The following is a 23,971-nucleotide window of genomic DNA, read 5'->3' on the forward strand; positions in this document are numbered from 1 at the left end:
TGTTAAGAGTGAAGCTCAAACAGCTCCTCATGGTGGGCTGAAATAAGTCAGCGCATGACCACGCACACTCACATTCAGCACGTCCTGATTTGGCAGAGCGTCAGGCATCCCTGGGTTCAAGGTTCGAGCTAAAGTTAAGCTCGATCTGCCAATCGAATGATATTACATAATGGTTTACCAAGAACTAGCAAATCTAAAGTCAGGATGCTTCTTTACAGTCAGATAGCCAACACTGGAGAGGCAACTGATGTTAGCTCAGTGCTGCATAGGTGCATAGTACAGGTTAGCTTAGCAAATGTTGCTAAAGTTTTATACTGTGTAATTAAAAATCAGGATTTGATGCTAAGTGGAGTGGAATTAAGTTCCAGCTGTGCTTACTCAAAAATCAGAGTCAAATTCAGGCATACAGGTTATGATAAAGGTTAGAAAAGGTGCATACAATCACGCACGCACGCACACACACACGCACACACACACGCACACAGTTGCTGTTCAGCTGAGTGACTTTAAATGCAGCTAAAAGCACAGGATCTCACTCTTTCCTCAGACAGATACTCCTCTGAGTGAGGCTGAACCTGTGTGTTTGCTCTCACACACACACACACACACAATCATGAATTAAGACTTGCTCTGTGACCCCTCCCCCCCTCACCTCCCCCTCCCCCCCACCCCCAAAGTCAGGTTTAGTGGTCCAGGCTTGGACACGAGCAGTGGAAGCTGAGGGAAGAGTTCAGATCACTGCAGCATGAGCTGCTTGAGATTGTCGTGTAAGATGGTGTCCTTGACGTCCCGGAAGACAAGGCGAATGTTCTCAGTGTTGATGGCCGTGGTGAAGTGGTGGTAGAGCGGCTTGTTCTGCTGCTCGCGGCGCTGGTTGCGGAAGCACGTCACAAGGAACTTCTGCACGTCCTCCAAGCTGTGCGGATCGCCTTCATACTCGGGGAAGAAGTCCTTGATGGCCACGGTCTTGACTTTCTCCTCCAGCAGGTCGGTCTTGTTCAGGAACAGGATGATGGAGACGTTGCTGAACACGCGGTTGTTGACTATGGTGCCGAAAATGTTGAGCGACTCTGTGAGCCGGTTGGTCTGACGGTCCTCCATCAGCACCTGGTCGAACTCGCTCGACGATACCAGGAACAGGATGGAGGTGACGCTCTCGAAGCACTCGAACCAGCGGCGGCGCTCGGAGCGCTGGCCGCCCACGTCCACCATCTTGAACGGGACATTCTTGATCTCAAAGTCGTACTCGTGGATGCCTTTGGTGGGTCTGCGTGCAAGTAAGATATCCTGCTGACTCGGCAGATAGTCCTGTGGAGATAAAAGGAGAAAAATAAATCATTACCGTATTTTCTGGAATGTGTGTCACACCCCAATAAACTCATTTTATTTTCCTTAATGGTACCACTAACATTTTTGGTGTAACCCAGATGAGTTTTTGTCCCGTTCGTTATTTTATTTTATCAGATAATGTTCATTTCTGCTAGATAAATAAGTTATCATTCATCCTTTTCTACTTTTTTTTTTTTTTTTTTTTTTTTAAGTTATAATCCTTTTAACATTTCATTATCCGTGCCACTAGATGGCACACAAACACAGCACCTTTATACTGCATAAAATCAGTGTCATGGGTCTTTTGTTTCCCCCGCCTCAGAAATTTGACATCAATATGGAGTAAAATAAATAAAATGTGTGAACTATCTTTTGCATACTTCTGTTATTACATTTTTGTAAAGTTTGAGCTTCATTTAATTAAACTGGGCAGCAATAGCACTAGATAAAACATTTCGTTTAATCCTAGGCATTGTCCCAGACTTAAATAAATCAAACTAAAAGCAAATAATACATGAACGAATGTAAACACATGGCTAAAGATTCAAATACTGACACGGGAGCTAGTAGACTAGACCTCAAGTTACTATACATCTACAGTCTATTACTGTGCTGTCATTTTTACATTTTAAGGACTTCGTTATTAAAATGCAGGGTTCTTTTCTCATTATGAGACGTATGCATATGAGACGATGCACGTCCGTTTTCATGCTGACAAGTCAAGCAAGAGTGTAACTTCCAAAAAAGGATGAGGTCACATCAGATAAAGCCCTTCATGTTCACTGTGTGTAAGACTACACTGCGTAGGAGGATATGGAGCGCTACATCAGAACTGCATGAGGTAATGCGCCACAGAAAAATGCTCTCACACACACACACACACACACACATTCCATAAATATACACACATTTGACAACAGGCTAAAAGGAAATCCTGAACACACACGCACTTTCACTTTCTGAATGAAATGGGTGGGAATTAGTGAGGGGCTTTCAGACACAGTTTGATAAATGATTCTTATTACACTATCGGTGGAGGGGACACACGGTTAACAGATGACATTTTTTCTGTGGAATTGCGAAAAAGTCTTTAACAGCACCAGTCAGTCACCTCACTGGCTAGGCTAAAAAGTAGTAGCTAAAATAATAATACAACATATGATGAGCTAATAAGGGATTAATGATTTATTAATAAGGGAAACAGGAATAGTAGGGAGGGGAAAACAGTGTATCCATAGTCCTCACCGGCTCCTGATAAAGTGTTTAATGTAGCGCAGTGTGGTTGTGACCTCAAAACATACCTGCATGTTCCTAATTCTGAAAAGACCGGCCCGTAAATAAATCCTTTCTACCGACAGCATGCTTCCACCTCGACTGATGAATGCAGGCTACGAAATTGAGTACGAGTGGCAGGAGCTTTAGTTACATCACTAAGGTTTTCCCAGCTGAAGGTCCACATGGTAGGACGATTGATCAAGTGTATGTCCCATCAAGTACAGAACTACGTAAAGAATACAATTCTCTCATCTGGTTCAGTTTTTTGGTTCTGTTGGCAGTGTTGCTCAAAATACATGTGCTTTGTTTCATAGTGGCGCTTAACGTTACCACTCTTACTCACCGCGGTCTTCCGTTAGGGAGAATAAACACATGCTTGTCTGTCCAGTCATCTTTAAACACATGCTTTTCACCATCAACCTTCCTTTTCTTCTTCTTTCTTTCTTCGTAGCTCTTCCAACATTTTCTTATTTGCCATCACCACTCGCCAAAACAAATCAGCTACCTGACAAACGTCAATCTTTGAAACGTTATGTTAGGACCGGAGAGTGTGGAAGTACAGCGTTGTCATATTGATGCCGTTAGGCTGCTCTCATTGGACGTTGTTGTCACATGCCAACAGTTAAGAACAGAAGGGGAGCGGAAGTACTAAAGTACTGGCTATCTTTTTGCTTGTTCATATGAGTCTGTTGCAAACATTTAACACGTCTGTTTAAAGGGCCATTCACACCAAACTTTTATACACGTATGCTTACACACTCACTTAGCCAGGTATCAGATAACTAGCACAAAGATTTAGCTCTCTTCTTTTGAGTATCCCTAAAGTAGAGTTCGCCTGGACAGATGTACGTATACACACACACACAAAAAAAAAAAACCCTGAATTGCCTGGACACAAAATCTCCTGTCCTGAGCACATGCACTAGTTATTTGTCCAGCTAATATCCATCACTAGGGTTGAGTGGGTCAAGAGATAATACCCAGTGCTGTAGATGCTCAAATGGAAATGTGTACACAGACGCACACACATGCACACACACACACACACACACACACACAGGCAGATAATGTGATGTCCTGTCTGTGTGTGTTCCCATTGTGTGCGTCTGCAACACACACCATTGGCTAATGAGCAGAATGTGTGCTTTACTCCGAGTAGGCCTCAAGGAAAAAAAGGGTGTGTGTGTGTGTGTGTGTGTGTGTGTGTGTGTGTGTGTGTGTGTGTGGAGAGTAGCCTGATGCATGTATGACACTTGGAAATTCTGTGCATGCTGTGTGCTCACAATGGAAACACACATACAGAGTTCACACAATCATCTCCTGATCATTTCCACTAGAGATGGGTTCAACACACACACACACACACACACACTTGTCATGTAGGCAGGTTTTTTTCTTTTTTCTTCTTTTTTTTTTTTATATCAACCCACACACAAGCACTCTTGTCCAGCAGACGTTTTTTTTTTTTTTTTTTCCTTTTTCCAGGGGCTTCACCAGTGGAAGACACCGAAAATCTAGATACACAGTGAAAACTCCCCCCTGATGATGCAGTTTAGCTAATCAGCAAACGAATGTACAAGCTGAATTAACACATTAACATTTAATCATGTTACATTACTGTTCCTACAGTAACAACTTACACACTTGTATGGCGACGCTCCACATAATCAAAGCCTAATTATTAAAAGTTTAAGGAGTTGTTTATTTAACACTTTCGGAAGGAGTCTCCAGCGTAACAGTCAGTGGTGAAGCTGTAATGAATTTTCTGCCAGTAGTGACGTTGATGTGGTAAACAGTAGTAGTAGTATAGATCACTGATCTGTAACACAGATGGGACATTACACCACTCACAAGCGTGCTCTTGCATTTGGTGCCACTACTGTGACGTTCATCTTCGGGTTCAATGACTATTTCAGCTTCAACTCAGGAACCGCACACTTCCTCTCAGAGCGAGAGCGCGTACACAGAGCTGCGTTAGGTGACGTCAAGCTGAGCGCCTGCATCACGCAAACACGGAGGGAAACCGACCGATAAAGAGATCTGAGTCAAGACAACTGACGACAGAGCAACAGAGCGGAAGTGTCATAAACTGAAGCGGTAGTAACTGAGCCGCTGTTTATGACTTCAGAAGAAAGACCAGTTTCCCTTCACAGCAAGCAATCATAACATTTACGTATTAACTGAATGGAAATGAATAGTGTGATAAAGCTAGGTTTACTAGGTGTATTAATTAGCGTGCACGGATGATAGCGGAGGGAACTCCACATCTCATCGCTGATATTTTCATTTCTCTGACTTTTTGCTGAGGGCACAAACACAATGTGTTACATTAGAAACTTTGTTAGAAGCCGATAACGACCACATTTGCTGGTTAGTCTGGATCAATGCACTTAATTAAGCTGAAAAAGTGTTTCATTCATTATTCAGTGGATAACTTCACTTGGAAAAAAAAAAATAAAGAGTTAAAGCTAAAAGCTCTAATGGAATCAGAAATGACTGGCGCTCGTTACTGAGGATCATTTCGACACACTCAGTACTGGTGGACTGGAGTGCGACGAGTAATGACTCATGATCACACTAGAAGAGGATGTCACCCAGAAGAGGATGGGTCCCTTTTTGAGTCTACTTCCTCTCAAGGCTTTCTTCCTCATGTCGTCTCAGGGAGTTTGTCCTTGCCACTGTAGCCTGTGGCTTGCACATTAGATCCCCTAAAACTAAATCTGGATTTCTGTAAAGCTGCTGTGTGACAATGTCCATCGTTAAAAGCACTATATAAATACAACTGAACAAGAACTGTATTGAACAACTAAACTAGCTTGCTGTAAGTTAATAAATTATGTTAGCTACCATTTTTTTTTTGCCTAGTCAGATAGATTTCTGGGGAACAAAAACATGGGCCTGGCAAACACACTGAAGCTTTAACCTGGCCAGTGGGCTAGCTAATACATTTAAGTGCAGATTTTGCTGACAAAACTGTCATGCAATAGTGTGGAACATGTAGTACACAGGACTTTCACTTCCCTCTGTGTGAGTCTGAGTGTGTGTGTGTTCTGAGTGGTGTCGGAGTAGCAGCCAATAACAGATGATGTATCTGGGTCCAGCGGAATCAGTCCTGATGCATACCACTAGTGTGTGTGACTATGTGTACATGTGTATGCACTTGTCTGTCTGCGTGTGTGTCTGTGTCAGTGTTCTGAGAAAGCTTATGCTTACCGGCATTGCAAGTTTTTCCAAGTTATCCAAGAAATATTTCACCGATTCACCCTGAGGAAGAAACAGACACACCAGTTATTCTTACAGGACAATTATCCTCTCTTCATCAGACCAGTGCCCTCGAAACACAAACACCAGTACCATAAAACGACATTTTTTAAAGTGCCATACATTCTGAGAACAATAAATTACTGGGTAGATGTAGAAGTGTATGGTATACTGATAATCTACAGTACACACATTGAGTGTCCTGTGAAATTTACCACATTACATTAATAAAAACCTGGGCGTCTAACCAAATCAGTCACACCATCATGCATCGACGGGTACAAGTCTAATTCTAAATGCGGTAGAAGGCCATGAACTGAACTAATAACACATATGAGAAGACAGACCAGAGCAATCTGTCATCAGAGAAACCACAAACACACTATACAAGTTCACACTGTATAGTTTGTAGAGCAACATATCATTCATGGTGAGCTGCTCTGCAGACATAATTATTAAGAGATTGAAAAGGCAAAGGAATCAGTGGGTAAACACCTGGCTGAAAGAGAAAAAAAAAAAAAAAGTAGTGCATCAGCAAAGGGTTACATCTGACAAAATCACAAACACAGCCAAAAAAAAAAAAAAAAAAAAAAAAAAAAAAAAGGAGGGAGGTTTAATGAGATGCAGTAACAAATATCTGGGTCCAAACACTAATTCACAAAAATACACAAGTGGTTACTGTAATATGCTGTTGAGTCAGTCGACATAGGAAATGATGCAGGAATAAATGCACACTTAATTTAAATCATTTAACAGAAAACATTGTATAGCTTATCTAACGAGATTTAAAAAAAATTAATTCCAAATAGGCACATTGAGAAGTCACTCTTATGAAATGGATTATAATGGATTAAATCTGCATTAGAATGGAGAGTTTGTGCACTGTGTAGAATCTCAGGGATGTTGACATTGGTGGCACTGGTGTTGGTGCCAGATGGTTTAAGCATTTAGGAAATTGCTGATCTCCTGGCACTTTCATGCACAACAGTCTCTAGAGTTTACACAAAATGGAAAAACAAAAAAAAAAACCAAACAAACAAACAAAAAAAACATCCAGTGAGCGGCAGGAACATCTTGTTGTTGAGAGAGATCAGAGGAAAATGCCCAGACTGATTCCAGCTGACAAACGCTACGGTAACTCAGGTAACCACTCTTAACAACCACGGTGAGCAGAAAAGCATCTGAGAACGCACAGCACATCAAACCTTATGCTCAACGGGCTACAACAGGAGAACAGCATATCGGGATCTACTCCTGTCAGCCAAGAACAGATGCAGTATTTGAGGCTAAAGTGGACACAGACTCATCGAATCTGGACAGTTGCCTGGTCTGATGAATCGATTTCTGCTGTGACTTGCAGAAATTGGTGTCGAGAGCATGAATTCATGGACCCAACCTGCCTTGTGTGAACAGTTCAGGCTGGTGGGGGTGGTGTAATGGTGTGGGGAATGTTTTCTTGGCACACATTGGGCCCTTTAATACCAGTCAAGCATTTGAATGCTACAGCCTGAGTATTGTTGCTGATCACAATGCATCCTTTTATGGCCACAATTTACCCATTTTATAACGGCTACATCCAGCACGATAATGTGCCAAGTCGAGTTCCCCAGATCTGAATCCAAAACACCACCTTTGGGATGGGGTACAATGTACAGCATTTATGTGATGCAGTCATTTCAACTTGGACCAGAGTCTCAAAGGAATGGTTTCAGCACCTTGTGGAATGCATGCCATTAAGAAAAGTGAGGCTGTTATGACAGCAAGTGGCCGGTGAGTGCATTTTAAATAAGTGAAATCACAATCATAACAATAGAACCCAGGGCTGTGGCCTTTGCACTAGAAAGCTGCTGTTACCACAGCTAGCAAAAACAAGCCTGAGCTCACGTGCTTTGTGCATTTCCTTCTAAGCATGCTTAAAAGCAAGGTGTTAAAACAGGTCACTGCAGTGGAGCAGCACTCTCAGTCGACACTTCCTGTGTGCTGTGATCTTACAGTGCTTACACTGCCCTGTATGTATTCACAGAAAACATGCTGATGTTTTTTTTTTCAAGTGTAGAGTAGTGCATATGTAGAGATCTTTAAACAAACTGAACACAAATTGTCATGCAGCAATTGATCTAATATTACTTGCAATTAGATGTGGTGGTTTTTAAGCGTACTTATTCTGCCATATAGCCTGTAGTGTAGCTATCAGTGAACAGTTTTCATGTGAGATTAGTCAAGATCAGTTGCATGTACTTGCATGGACAAGTTGTACTGTACAAAGGGCTATAATAAAAAAAAAAAAAAAAAAACACAATAAATGCTGCACAATAAATGCTCTTTCAAACTGGTTTAAGAAGAGGTAACAGGAGCAGCGTCTTCCATCTCTGAGGATGGGCGTACATAAACAAGCTTCAACTGCGCGGCTGTGTTTTTCTGTCCATGAGCGGAAAGAGATTTTTCTGAGAGATGAGTGCACTGCTAATGCGGTCTGCACTTCCGCTCAGATATAAACATCTCTAAAAGCTCCTTCTGTCATGACTCAAGGGAGAAAGGAGAGAGAGAGAGAGAGGGGGAGAGAGAGCGAGAGAGAGAGAGAGAGAGAGGAAGTGCCACACATACAAGTGTGTCTGCTTCGCTGTAACTAAGAACAGTTTAAAATAAATAAATAAATAAACAAACCTAATTCACTGGCTGAACAGTACCCTACACTGTAAAAGCGACTTGCTTCAACTCACAAATAAAATAAAAACAAAGATGCTGTCAGAGCTTTACCTGTGAAAAGTGTGTACTTTTCTTTGAGGATTCAGCGATTCAGTGTTTATAGCAAGAAGCTGCACAGTTTTCACACGAAAACTTCACAAAAATCTTAGCTGACACTTTATATTTAATTCAAGTCAATGTCAAATTTGTACAGTAGTCCTCTCCACGATAGCGATGTTGCTGCTTCGGGGAACATTAGCGCTAACGAGGCTTCCAGTGAGTGGCAGTTTTGTGGTCAGAAATGACTACATGATGACAAAGGTCAGAGGAGAATGGCCAAACTGGTTTGAACTGACTGGAAGGCTACATATGTCTATAACTGTGTACAGGCGTTCCTATTAAAGTGGCTGGTGAGTTTATATACTGACAGATAAAGAAACAGATGACAAAATGACAAAGACTGAGTGGTACTGAACACAGGAGGACCCAATCCTCACTCAAAAACCCTGCAGTGAGTAACAGTTTTGTGTGTATGTATGAATTTTTTGTGTGTGTGTGTGTGTGTGTGTGTAGCTCACCAGCTGGAACTCGCGGCGGCGGTCGTAGGCGTGCTGGATGCCGGTGTCAACCCAGAGCGCACGCACTGCAGGCAGATACTGCTGGAACACTTTGGGCTCCACCATTCCCTGAGCCGAGCGCGTGTCGAAGCTCATCAGTGCCTCGCCGTGTCTCTGATTTGATGCGTCGCCCCATGGGATGTGCAGCTTTTCCCGTGCGTCCACCAGGACACGAATGCCTGAGGGAGAACACACGACACTCATTATCAAAAACATCTCGTAGTACATCAACTAGAAAAACAATCCAAAATATGATTAATCAACAGCTCCCTAAAAAAAAAAAAAAAAGGTACCACAATGATAAATAAATAGTAATGAATTCAAAGTTTCAGAGAATTGTTGTATAGTCCCTCTCTACAATCATACACAATCATCCAGTCATAGTGTGCGCAGCGACCACACGGACACTGCACACACTAGGCTTCTGAGATTGTGTGCAATATGCAATCATTCTATCATGCCCGCTAACAATCAGTGATTGATGATAGTATCTCCTGTGGCTTTAGAGGTAAGTGGGCAGCTAGTAGGGCCTTTCGCACCGCAGGAACCTTTTCATAGTACCTGAACTAATTGTGGAACTACCCACTTTTTTGGCGTTTTCACATCTCAGGAAATGGGTGCGATTTTAGTACCGGACTGCCTTTTACGAGAACCAAATTAGCTCCTACTCTCCTACTATCCGTGACGTAACTAGACGTTGATTGGCCAAACGCGTGCGAAAATGCCCTCACCCACCATGATTTAAAACGCCGTGTAAACATACTGTAGTGTCAACTTATTTCACAAGTATGGAGAACAGCGATAGATGGACGCGAGACAACAAAAGCACAGCTCCGATCACAGCGTCCTCCATCCTCCGGTTGTTTATGTTGTTCTTCTTTGTTTCCGTTGTTGAACGCCGCGCACAAATGATGTCGCTGTCGACCGGCTTACGTCACTTCCTAGTGCCCACTGTCGGTGCGAATGCAACCCTTTAAACAGTACTGGGAAATAGTTCGCGCAAAATCGCCCAGTACTTTAGTACTGTAAATTTAGTTCTGGAACTAAAGCGGTGCGAAAAGCCCTAGCGTGTGTGTGTGTGTGTGTGTGTGTGTGTGTGTGTGTGTGTGAGAGCAGGGTATTCCTGCAGCAACGTCAAGGGCAGAAAAAAGCAGGCGTGGACAGGCATACACAGTGCGTGTCGTGAACACGTTGCATCGTTACACTAGCTGGCTGTAGCTGCACTCGCTAGCATTATACTTTATTCAGTTATAATAAAATCAAGAACGCCGGTCAGGACTGTAAATAAACCTAACGAGTTATTAGCTGTAACTAAGCTCATTGTAACATTGAAATAAAATTACATACACTACACGTGCATGTGCTCTATTGGAAATACACAATTCTTGCAATACGAAGTAGCCCTGACAAACGACGTTTCATTTTCTTAATTTAAGTAGCTCTCTTATAAACAGCTGCAGAAGTTTAAAGGGAAATGTGCCAGGGTTATGTGAATATCTGCGCACGAAAAGCAGCCAGCCGTAACACAAGATGTTACTCACATGCAGACTAGCTGTGTGAAAGACTTCTTTAACATATCATATACGAGTTCATTAGTTGTAATCAGGTGTAAGAAGTCATGCGCATCAGTGCCATTACATAATCTTACATTCAGCCACAGTAATTTCCCTTCTCAAACACCTAAGTAAAAGGTTTGCCCTGGTTCACATCAGCTCGAGAGCTAAATCAGTCATCACCGGTCATACCTGTTTCCACAAACACACGACGCAAAATAACGGTAGTGTTAAATCTATGATCATTAACTGTGCCGTTTGTGAGAATGTCACTTAATACATGTGCGAAGAAACTGCACTGAACTGAAAGTTCACGTCTGTTTTTAGAACAGCCGAAAGTTTCATCACAGGAGGTGAGTAAGTTAGTAAACAGGAAGAAGTCACAGCCGTTTGTGTGAATAAAATGCTGGCATGCCTTGATGGAGACCACACAGGTGAGGGTACATACATGTGCTCAGTCTCAAATAGCCTTTCCTTAATTCTCACACACAACGATTCTCTCACAGCAGCCGAGTCGAAACTAACAGCAACTCTCTGCCTCTTCATATTTCACTACTGGCCAATCGCTGCACGCTTCATCATTTCTGTTTTCGAAAGCAGAAGGCCGTGCTTCTCATCCAGAGAGAAGGGCTGATTATGATCTTTTGAATTCCTGGCTACAGACAACTGTGGCAGAAAGCAAAAGCCTTAAACAGTGCAGGCGGTTGGGTGGGAGACAAAAATATCATATCGAGATAAAAGACATTTTTGCAACGATATAAATCATGATATACAGGTTACTATTAAATTTTTAATTAACACTGAAAAGGATAAAAAATATAAAATTCTGTAATTAAATTTTAAATTCAAATCTGCTGCTTCCGCTGGAATTATTAATATTATAAACATTTTTTAAAAAGATACCGTAATGCCACAATACTTCAGAAAAGTATACTACGACATAATTAATCATGATATTATATTGTTATAAGCAAGAGTCTGTTCTCTGGTATTCACTGCCTCGCTGCTAAATAACATGCTTGATGAAAAAAATCATTTGGGTGGAATTGTTTAATGACGTTAATGTTAATAAAGTTAATATAATCCTTCAGATACAGTGACGATTAAATTACAACAGAGAACTCGTGCATGTGATTGCTTCTTTTTTTTTCCCCCAGAGTCCTGTGCGTGCAGGCCTGCATGCCCTCAGGAACATTCCCAAATCTCCAGAAATCTCTAACATGCACTTGGTTCAAGTGCAAAATGCGCAGTGTGAGGACGAGCCTGAGCATGTTTACCCATGTGCAAACAAACAGTTTAACCCTTTAACATCCTGTTTGAGGCAAAAATGACCCCTATAAGCTGTGGAATGAAGAGAAAATGCCATAAAGGATTATGGAAACATTCTCAGCGGCCAAAACCTAAATTACACGGTAGGTCTCAGTCTGTGGACTATACACTAGATACTAATAAACTAACTATACTAGATACTAAAAACTAACACATGAATGTCTGTAGGATGTTTGTGCTAAACTGAAATGGCTTTTCTCTCTAATTTGCTTCTGCGCTGAAGCTGCTTTCTTACTTGGTGCATCGGCCAAAAACATAGACCACGTTATACTTTAGTGTCAGCACATAATCACAGAATAATGGGATGTTCCGTCAACATAACAAGGACCGGATTTTTTAAAAAATGTTTACCCCATTTTCTATCAATTTGGTCATTTGCCAATTTCCACGCTTCCCCATCACATCCAGCCAAGCACATCTGCTCATGCTACAGCACATCGCACACTGAACACACTCGGACGAACGCGCTATCTACCTTCTTCCACATACGAGCTAACAGACACCCATGATTCCCTAGGCGTCACTGTGACTGACAGGACAGCTAGTGAAAAACTCTTACACACCTCCTCAGAAATGAACACGGCGCGTGGGCGTGGTGGAATACTAACATAAAGACTGGAGGCGGTACAGCACCATGTGACCCTGTGTCTCCAAATAAACAAACAGACTAACATTGTGTCTCAAATTGTATACTTATGTACCATAATACAGTCAGGATTTGAATTTTAAAAACCTATTAAATCTACGAAAAGGTCTGTTTTGAGTACCAGTCTTCAGGATTTTCTAGACTGGTAAATATTTTTGTGGTGAAAGTTTTTGTTTTGAGATGCAGATCATGCCAACAATCATGCCAACGGCAGAAAGTTTGAAACAGAAACAGAGCTCATCTCTGTTGCAGGAAATCGTTTAACATGATGGCTCAGCTGCGAAACCCGATGGACAGGGTGTTTTGGCTCTGACGTGCCTAGTGGACACCGCTTTTAATCCTCCAGATGTACAGAAGATATGCAAGCGAGTATGTGAGCAATGCTTCTCGCGCTGCTGCTGCTGCTGTGTGCGTGCTGTATGCATAATGAAAGTGAAGTATACTTGCACCTTTATATTGTTTTTATATCCAGTTTCTTGTTGAATACACAAAACACATACAGTACTGTGCAAAAGTCTTAGGCACCCATTTTTTTTTTTTAAGCACAAACTTTGTTATAGATTTTTATTTTATGACTTCTACATTAGTGATTCAGTACAAAAACATTTTAGAATTCCAAACATTAGTTTTCCAGCACAAAATTAAATGTTACAGAAAAATGTTTGTATGTCAGTAAAGAAAGCAGCACATTACACAAGAGACACTTTTCAGACAAAAAAAACATAATGAAGGCTGTTCGGTTTTGCTGCAAAAATAAGAAGCGAGTGTGACCGTCAAAGTTTCCAGAAGAACTGTGACTGGTTCTGCAAGATGCTCAGTAACACTTACAGCTCATTTCCTTATAAAACTGCACACACTGTACCTGAGACTACTATTTTTTTTTTTAAAGCGAAGGATTGTCACACCAAATATTGACTTTGTTTTATTTATTACTGTTTACTGCTCTTTATATATATATATTTTTTTTTTTTACGTAGAAAGATTTAGTTTCATTATGTTTGAAGGCATCTTTGCTCTACAGCATTTCTTTACATGTGCCTAAGACTTTTGCACAGTACTGTGTGTGTGTGTGTGTGTGTATGTATGTGTGTGTGTGTATATATATATATATATGCTTTGTAGCAAGCCCCCTGAATGAACACTGCCTCAAAACCGACTCTAAAAAATAAAGATTGGATTTTATTTTTTATTAATAAAAATTAATGCATTCTGTGTTGCATGTGTGTTTGCACCCATCACATACTTCTCCAAAAATGCTGTGTATGAGGAGGGAAAAAAAAAGGGGGGGAACTCCAATCACAATACGGCAGACAGCTGCAAATTTTTCCTGTCTCTGAATAAAAAAAGAGCATCTTGGCTAAGTTCACAGTAAGAGATTTATAAAAATACAGATGTTGACCCGTCATTAGCTTTTCCAGCGTGACAATATTTCTGTTTCTATAACACACGAATCTGATTAGTGACCAAACGATGACAGTATTTTAGAGACGACTGCAGACAAGTGAAAAGTCACTGAAATAGAGACAACTGATTTTCTGCTGATGCGTGAACTCCGTGTGTTCATATTAGCTCGCAACCACACATTAATCACATGGACTATCTGCGATATGCTTTGCAAAATGTTATACCACCCAAAACGAACTACAGCTATCTGCTACTCTACTAGTTTAGGACGTGGCCAAATGTAGTGGTGAAGGGCATTTCAGTGGAATGCATTGTAATGGACAAGCGTTTCAGTTTTAATTCAAATACTTAATAATTCCAAAAAGTATTTAATTTGAATCCAAAATTTTTTCAAGCCATTAAAAAAATAAAATAAATAAATAAAAAACCCTGAATAAACATCTTCCACGCTGTCATATCTGCTGACTATTATGAAGCCATATCTTTAACCTTAGCTTAAAGTGCTAAAACAACACGTCGAGCATGAATCAACACATTCTACCAGGAAGCATTCATACTGCAATAAATAAACACATACTGAATGATGGAGATACAGTACAAATACAGCTAACGTGACATATGCTGTAAATATGCCGACTGTGCGTGTGAGGGCGGGAGGGAAAACAAGTCACAATTTGTGTTAAATCCTGTGATAATATGTAAAACAGAAACTTTCAGAGCGTCAGCTCTCTGACCCAGCATTCACCAGGCAAGCGACAGTGAGACAGACAGCTATTCATTTTCTGTGTGAGTGTGCAGATGTGCTGTATGGCACAGCGCGACAGCAGCGCCATAGCATATTTACATAAGGTTAAGATATGAATAATGCTTGTCATTATCGCTGGAATCATGGCTCTGAGTTACAAACGTATACAGAAAAAGAATAGTCGCCTGCAGCTTTGCAGCATTCGAGCTTGCTGTATACTGTATAAAGCAAGCTTGGGAAGAGGCGGAGGGTTGCCAGGCGTCACAAAATTCCCATCTCAACCGCAGCTCAAAAAAAAAAGACAAAAAGATGCTCAGGTACAGCACAAGGAGACATTTTTCTGTGCTTTTCAGAGAAACTAGCTATCAGGATATATCTGTAATACATGGACATTATCTGTGAAACCTGGTAACGTGAGTCGTGGACTAAAATAACACCATAGTATTTTGTACAAACAAAAGAAATATGCTTTCATGTATTGAACCGTTGCTCCATACAGCGCACCCACATCGTGCTCTGTGCGCATCTCTGCTGCAGTCTTTAAAAAAACAAACAAACAAACAAACAAAAAAAAACGATTATTTAATTCATTTTTAAAAATATTGTGAATTTTCACTGTTCTTAAATGATCATTCGCCATCGTTATTAAACCAAATCTTATTATTAAAATATTACTGAATGGCTCTTGTAGGCAGCTGTGGCCTAATAAGAGTTCCTCAATTTCTCAGAGACATCACTGCACTGAATTAGTTAGCATGCTTATTCAGTCACATTAGATAGAAGATGGAAAGCTTGCCAGAAAGCTCCACGTGGCATCTGGTTGGAGAGTGTGATTAAAGTAACGGCTATCTGAGCACTAAACAAACACGGATATTACACCCCTAATGTTACACAGCTACACAAATCAGCCGAGGCGCGATCTGGTTATTAAATAAACAGAGCTGATTAATAAGCGTGCACAGATCTTTATAACTCCTGCTTATTATACAATCAGCTCACAGTCCAGAGAAAATCAAGACACCAGACAAGACTCATATCTTATCTTTCATGCGAGATGCGATGACAACACCACTGAAACGTTCACCAAGAACGTGCTGACTTTCGGCCGCTGGGCTACAGTAAAAACTGACAGAAGAGAATAATGATCTTATAACTGTTCATTTCCCTTAGCCTGTATTAAAGCATTTAACATAATGTTAGCTACCAATTTTAAACCAATGGTCCTGGTACTGTGTAACCACGACGACAATCATTAAAATCGGGTTCGACTAGGGGTGTATTTACGCATTGCTCTGACAGATAAACTAAGATGTTGCATAACACTGAACTGAATGATCTCAAACAGTAAAACAATAGTGAGAATATGCCCATGAAGATGTAACCATGGCAACAATCATGACAGTTTCCTACTGAAACCTTTGCCCTTAAGGTATTTTTAAGGGGAATTTAAAACATTAGACATGTGATGGTAACACATGCATCTTATTCCCTTAACCATGTGGCAAATAACCACGGTAAAACGTTTAACCTGAAAAGGAGGGAGTTGCCATGGAGTTTTTTTTTTAATTTTATTATTATTATTTTTTTAATAGCAAATTGCTGTGAAAGCTGGTGGCCTCACAAGAACACCCACTTTTTATTTCAACACAAGCTTCACCTCTGTGTGGACACAATTTACGGCATCTCGCTCTCCTTTTTTTAAATGATATAAAAAATTTTAAAAAATCACTATTTCAATTTAGGATTTGCATGAAATAAATCAATAAATGAATGTTTTGCCGTTTTTTTTCCCCTGTCACCGGGGCTATTACCGCAGTAAGTCGGTTAACCGTCACCGGGCATGTGCTTACTCAAGACACACAGACTGATGGGTTAAAAACCACCACATTGGTTAGGACAGTAAATTTATCACATTGTTGCTCATGTCAATCTCAGCAAGAAAATCTTTACAGTAATAAGATGACTGGAAAGCCCCTAAATGAGCTGCAGCCACATCTACTCATAAGCTGAGTGTTATATAATAATCGCCACCACTGATTAATCATCACATCCGCTCTTCAAGGAAACTAATGAATAAATATGCTCTGAGGATGTATATTTATTACACACCCCACTGTTTGACACTATTAGTACTGCCTTTTTTTTTTTTTTTTTTTTTTTAAACCAGATGGCTCGGCTAAGTAAACCTTATTCCTACATGCATGCTGTCGCTATTTCCATCCCCAAGCGAGCCGTTCTGTATCGTACCCGAGTACCTGTGCTGAATTAGATTACTCTTCTTTCCCAGGTGGCATGTGAGCGGAGTCGGGAAACAATGATGGCCGTGCTCTCTGGGTGGTACTCTCTCCCCTGTCAATCACAGCGACACTAGCCAATCATCGGCATCTATGAGCTCGTGTATGCGGAAGAAGGCAGATAGCGCTTCTTGTGCTTATCATTACAGTCTTCTATGACAGAGAACTTGTCCTACTTTCACAGGAAACCAGCACACACACTATAGTGCTATAAAAGCGCTAGATACAGCTGGTCATCAGAACCCTGCTCTCTAGATAAGTGTGCTGCACTATGAATAATGATTTCTACACAACATGCAGTCTAGTGAAAATAAGAAAATGTAATATATAAAAAGCATACAATAAATGGTATTTTCTCTGTGTTTCTCTAATCATTTCTGATTTTATGATGAAGTATGTTATCTATGGCCATGTCTGAACCTCCTGGCAGAGGCAAGCAGGTTTTGGGCTGAAATATCCTGGTACTTAGTAGAATTCATGATGCCAATGATCTTCACACGAGCCCCTGAACCGCCCCAAAGCATCAATCCATCCATGCACATGTTTAACATTCAGTATCAGGTCCTTTCTCGCTGCATGCAGGCTCTTTTTATCTCCAAACATGCTGATGCATTTGATTTCGGTCTCATCTGTCTACAACACACATTTCCAACTGTAGGTTTAATGATGCCTGAAGTTCTGATTAGTGCAGGTCACTATAGCCGTCAGTCTCTTTGATGTGTGTGTGTGTATATATATATGTGTGTGTGTGTGTGTCTGTCTGTGTGTGTGTGAACAACTTTATATTTATACTCCTGGGAAACAGGACACAATTAAATGCAATAGAGTTCCTGAGGACTGAGAGCAAATTTAAAAAATAAATAAATAAAAATTCACATTTTTATGAAGGGTGCCAATAGTTCTGGAGGTGACTGTATATTTAAACAGGGTATTGAGCTTCTTATTCTCCATTTAAATGCTCTAAAAACAACTGGATTTAGCTGCTTAAGTTTCCTGTGAGTGATCCAACTGGCACATTTGAAGTCATTTGAGACTGAGCCTGCCACTCACTATATAGGTGCCCTACAGAGGGTATGAAATCATTTCTGCACTGCGTAGTGCACTATAGGTCCAACAGGACACAATTTGAGATCCATGTCCCTACTCTATCAGTGTAGTATTTAGAGTTTAACAGATTTTACAGCCAATGCAGTCAACCATATGGCCAACAGGAAGTCGTGTGTAATTATATGCACTGCAGTAACGGCTTCAGTGGCCTACAGAGTGTACTGCGTTTACCAGGGAACTGTTTAGGATATAAATACTCCCTGTTATCTGTGCACAACTTCTTATGATGTTGAAGCCATGATTTTCCACTCTCCGTGGTGCAAAATAATATGTCCAATATGAGAGCCATTTGCAACCATGAGCTGTACTCTATGATATGATATGAAATGAATAAAACAGCAGTGGTGTTCTTCCATTATTAATATATCGCCTAGGTACGGGCAGAAACATGATCCTAGGTCATCTTTATTACCAAGCTGACTCTGCAAGTGTCTACTGCCCACGTAAAACATCACACTTTGACTAAACTGCATCTGATATGACAAAACAGGTCAGTGGACTGGCTCAGAAAACATATCCGACCTGATAAACTCGTGTAAGTTTTGACACTCAAACGGGCACTCGGTGCTGCCTAGGGTCTAATAATAAAGCTAACTGAGTAACAGCAATGCTCTTCCAGAAAGTGCAAACAAACACATGGCATGGGGGCAGCGTAGGAAGGAACTGCATCATGATGAGTAGCCAGGAAAGAGAACACATATGACCTCTATCTATATCTCTCTTAAATCTTCAATTCTGATTAGAAGTTCCTGCTGGAAGGCAAATCACAGTTTATCACATATTAATGCGCTTGTTCTGATGCATTCGACCTTTTCTATAATATCGACTTACACAGGGACTTGTATGGTGGACTATCCACACGAATTGATTAAAAAAAAAAAAAGAATTTCCATGACGAGACATTTAGTTCACATTTTTTGGATGCTGTCAGGTTTTCCAACAGGGGAAACAGTCTTCATGACAGTCTCTCTGCAACATGAGAATCTGCTTTTTTTTTTTTGGTCTTTTTAACTTCACGAGAGAGAGAGAGAGAGAGAGAGAGAGAGTAAGTGAGAGAGAGAGAGAGAGAGAGAGAGAGAGAGAGAGAAAAAGAGATGCTGGTGCAGGAACTAGCTGTTATAAGCCTAAGTAATAACAGGAACTAACTTGTTTTACAGAAGATAAATATAATTATAATTGGATTTTTTTTTTTCCTTAATAAATTTTTTTTTTTAAAGTTAACTTTGGCAAACTGCTGTGGTTTAAGACCGGTTCAATGAAGGAAAAGGAAAATGAATCACATCACACATTCATTATTTTCCTGTAACAGCACACCACATATGATTTCTGAAGTAACACCTTGTACGCAGGGACTTATACGTTGCACCGCATAATCTAAACCTGATAATAAACAGATTAAGACAATGGGTTGTTATTTAACAAATAAACAGGTACGAGCGCTGATATGGTGAAGTATGTGAATATGGGAAAAACATGGGCTGTACTATATGTGCAATCACACACACTGGGTTGTGCTCTTCCAGGAAAATAATCCACTTTGGGGTCCCGGCATGAGACAAGACCAAGGCGTGGATTATTTTCCTATAACAGCACGCCACAAATTATGTTTCTGAAGTAACAGCTTGTACACAGAGACTTACATATTGGACGCTCCATGTAATCTAACCCTGATAATAAACGGATTAAGACAACGGGTTGTTATTTAACAAATAAATACATACAAGCGCCGATATGGTGAAGCAAGCAGACGTGGGCAAAGTGCTGTAGTATATGTGGATTAACACACGTTGGGACGTGCTGTTTTAGGAAAATAATCCACTTTTTCATATTGGGGTGCTAGTATGAGACAAGACCAATGCATGGATTAGTTTCCTATAACTGCACAGCCCAAAGTGTGTTATTTCTTCCACAACCAACTTAACTGATTATTCATATTAATGACCTTATAAAAAAAAATTCAAGTTAAATATCAGTATTTGGGGGGAAGGTCATGTAGCTGGCTCATTTACTGACAGATAAACATCAATTAGATGTAAATATGAGGAGTTTTAGGCCTCATTCTCTGAGACCAAACACTTCTGTATGTTTTTCTTTTTAAATTTGTCAGGTGATATTTAGCAACGCTAACACTTTACATGACACACTTACAGCCATTTGAAATAAAACTAAATGAAAATAATATTAGTAGGTAGAAATTTTAAAAAAGGGAATAAACTAACAAGATTTTTCAATACAGACAAAAATTAAATGTTGCTTCTTAGGTATAAATTTTAAACAGAATTGTAGCTGTTGCGTTTGTTAGCATTTCACACATCCAGATTGCTAACGCTAGCCTACCCAGACTCCGTATTTCTGTTACTTCTAAAAATAATAATAATGATAATAATGTTTTATCTAATTAATATTCTCTTTAATTAATCCGTATACGTGCAGGGCAATAATATGTAAACAGAATAATAATTGTTTATTTTTATCTATTTTTTTTTTGTTCAAGTGCGACGGTTCAAAATAAACATGGGCGTTTCTTCCACTTTTAGTTTGGGACACACCAAAATTAGCCAGTTAGCTTAGTTAGCTTAGCTAGCGTTAGCGACATCACTAAACCACTCCGCATTGAACAGTGAAGTGCACTAGGTAGTGTGCGCGAGCCATTTTATCACACCACACACACTACAGTTATGTAGGGAACACCGCGGCATTTGGAATACGGCCTACAACTACTTCCACGCCACTAATCCATAACTCTGGCGGATTAAAAGGAAACAAAGGCAGATTGTAACGGTTATCTCGCACCCACCTTTAATAACGTTACTGTAGATGGTTGCTCTGAACTCCTCTCTGGCGAGCTGGTCGAAATCCTGCCCGTGTATGATGCGCATCTGCTTGAGGAAAGTGGACTTGCCGCTCTCGCCGGCGCCGAGCAAAAGTATCTTCACTAGCCGCTTCACGTACGTTTTGTCTTTCGAAATACATCTGTCGATCTCTTTAGATATCCTCAGCTGCTCTGCCTCGCTGGTGTTCAGGAGACATTTAGGGAAACAGACGGATAGTAAGGACCGGGACGGCAGGAAATCCGCCATCTTTGTAACACAAACTTTCATCGATACAAATAGGGAGGGGTTAAGCCGAGCTGAGCTAAGCCAAGCTCCCGCGCGCGCGCGCGCTACGCACGCGCACACACATACACATACACACACGCGCGCACACAGCAAGCGTTTTACTGGCGCGCGGGTGGGGCTGCAAAGCGCGATGTAAAAGCGCGTGCACAAGCGCGTGCACGACTCTGCACTGCTTACTTTCACAATAGGTGTTCCTTTTCTACAGAAAAAGTACTGGAGTGCCTTTTAAAGCAACGCCCTACAGTCCTAACAGCTTAATAATAATAAAAATATATAAAATAATAATAAAAAAATAAAATATAAAATGTAAATGCCAAATGCCATAAATGTAATAATAAGGACATGTGTCAAATAGATATTACTTAATATCGTGCAAGCCTATGAGCACCTAAATCAAAGAATATGCAAGATCATTTTAAAGTGAAGTGAAGTGAAGTGACTTGTGGCCAAGTATGGTGACCCATACTCGGAATTTGTGCTCTGCATTTAACCCATCCATGTGCACACACACAGTAGTGAACACACACCGTGAACACACACCCGGAGCAGTGGGCAGCCTTTTCTTTTTTTTTTTTTTTTTTTGCTGCGGCGCCCGGGGAGCAGTTGGGGGTTCGGTGCCTTGCTCAAGGGTCTCACCTCAGTCGTGGTATTGAGAGTGGGAGAGAGCGCTGGTCATTCACTCCCCTCACTTACAATCCCTGCCGGACCCGAGACTCGAACCCACAACCTTCAGGTTTACCATTGGGTTGCAAGTCCGAAGCTCCATTAGGCCACGACTGCCCCCACATTTAAGAAATGTCGGTCGTCATTAACCTTGTCTAATAGCTGCTGAACATTGATTGGCCAATGGTGGCCAAGTTTTTCAAGGTTCACAACTGTCCTCATAGACACTGGTGGGACCTTGGACAAAGACACTTCATGCAAGATTTCAAGTTGATTGGACCAGTGGTTCCATATTTAGCACCAATTTCATGTTTTGTCCTGTTCTGGCACCACCACGTGGCCAAGCTCCCCCATTTTGTGCATGTGACCTCAGATTGAGCACATACATAAGTCTGCCAAGTTTGGTGAAGATATCTCATTCCCTTCAAGAGTTATAGCCATTTAAGTAAAAATGGCCACGCCTACCTTCACGGAGATGAATCAAAAGCTCAACATTTTTTTGATAATTATTGATCTAAGGAGTTCAAACAATTGTCCTGCACTGGTTTTATTTTGGTTGAGCGAAAAACCTAGGACTCGTTCACAAAACTATGTTTTTAAGTAATCGCAAATATTTAACAAACGATTTGGCTGACTCCAAATGTTCTTGAGGTAAAGTTGTTCAGAATGAGGAGCTCCATCAAACAGTATGAGTTACTTGTGTTTGTGTGAAACACTGTGGTATATAAAACCATTTATGTGTGGCCAATTAGTTTCAAATTTCTCACAGACCTCTGGGGCCAAGAGTCAAGCAAATCCACCAAGTTTTGTTCAGACTGGCTTTTGTTAACCTTGTCTAATAGCTGCTGAAAATTTATTGTCCAATGGTGGACATGTTTTTCGAGATAACCGACTGTCCTCATAAACATGGATTGGTCCTTTGACAAAGACACTGCTTGCAAATTTTCAAGTAGGTAGGACCAATGGTTCCGTAGTTAGAGTCAATTTCACTGGGGAATTTTAATGTGAGATTGAGCCCATACATAAGTGTGTAAATTTTGGTGAAAATATCTCATTCTGTTCAAGAGTTATAGCCATTTAAGTAAAAGTCGCCACGCCCTCTTCAAACATTTTGAAGTGCCATTTTGAGTTTAAATCAAAAGTTCAACATATTTTGATAATTATTGATAAGAGGACTTCAGAGGATATTTCTGCACTGGTTTGGGTCCAAGTGGATGAACGGCCTAGGACTAGTTCACAAAAGTAGGTTTTGCAAAAAGAAATTTTCATGGCGGAAATGAAATCTGAGATATAAGTTTTGTTCGTCTTGACCCAAGGATTCCAATGATATAAGACACTTGAGTCTGTGACAAATGGTGCATGATTAGTTTTAGGGCAGAATAATAATAATAACAACAACAACAACAACAATAACAATAATAATAATAATAATCCTTACAAAAACAATAGGGCTTCAGCACTTTGTGCTTGAACCCCTAATAATAATTGACCTGCCCGACCTATTCTGATGCCCTACTTCTGGTTGGAGTTCTCATCACTTGGAAACCGCTCGCTGCTGTTGAGGATAACCCCACACAGACAGCCTAAATAGCAATGAGATTACTGTGAATGGTACCACACAAAAACCTTGAAGACGGCTTTGGACTGCAGTTGATATGAACAGTTTTGCTATGATGGCTGAGGACTACAATTGCTATGATATCTTCAAGACTGCAATTGCCACGAAGTTATAGAAGGGAATTATTAATAATCGCACTGTCTGTTCTCACCCCGATGAGGATGGTTCCTCTCAAGGTTTCTTCCTCATATCGCCTCAGGGAGTTTTTCCTTGCCACCGTCGCCTCCGGCTTGCTCATCAGGGATAAATGTATACATTTTTATGTTTAAAATTTATATCTTGAATTTATATATTTCTCTAAATCTGCTTTGTGACAATGGCCATTG

The 23,971-nt window shown here is 40.6% G+C and overlaps 1 protein-coding gene across 1 annotated transcript; it reads right to left on the reverse strand.

The window, feature by feature from the left end:
* Positions 1–669: 669 nt before the first annotated feature.
* On the reverse strand, positions 670–21,432 carry gna13b (guanine nucleotide binding protein (G protein), alpha 13b). The gene is made up of 4 exons (XM_026917128.3): positions 21,043–21,432; positions 9,129–9,346; positions 5,818–5,868; positions 670–1,308 (listed from the first exon to the last, which is right to left on the reverse strand). The coding sequence occupies exons 1-4, from the start codon at positions 21,344–21,346 to the stop codon at positions 736–738; spliced, it is 1,146 nt and encodes a 381-aa protein (XP_026772929.1). The 5' UTR covers positions 21,347–21,432; the 3' UTR covers positions 670–735.
* Positions 21,433–23,971: the final 2,539 nt, after the last annotated feature.

The sequence above is a fragment of the Pangasianodon hypophthalmus genome, chromosome 13 (genome assembly GCF_027358585.1).
Source record: "Pangasianodon hypophthalmus isolate fPanHyp1 chromosome 13, fPanHyp1.pri, whole genome shotgun sequence".
Taxonomy (NCBI): domain Eukaryota; kingdom Metazoa; phylum Chordata; class Actinopteri; order Siluriformes; family Pangasiidae; genus Pangasianodon; species Pangasianodon hypophthalmus.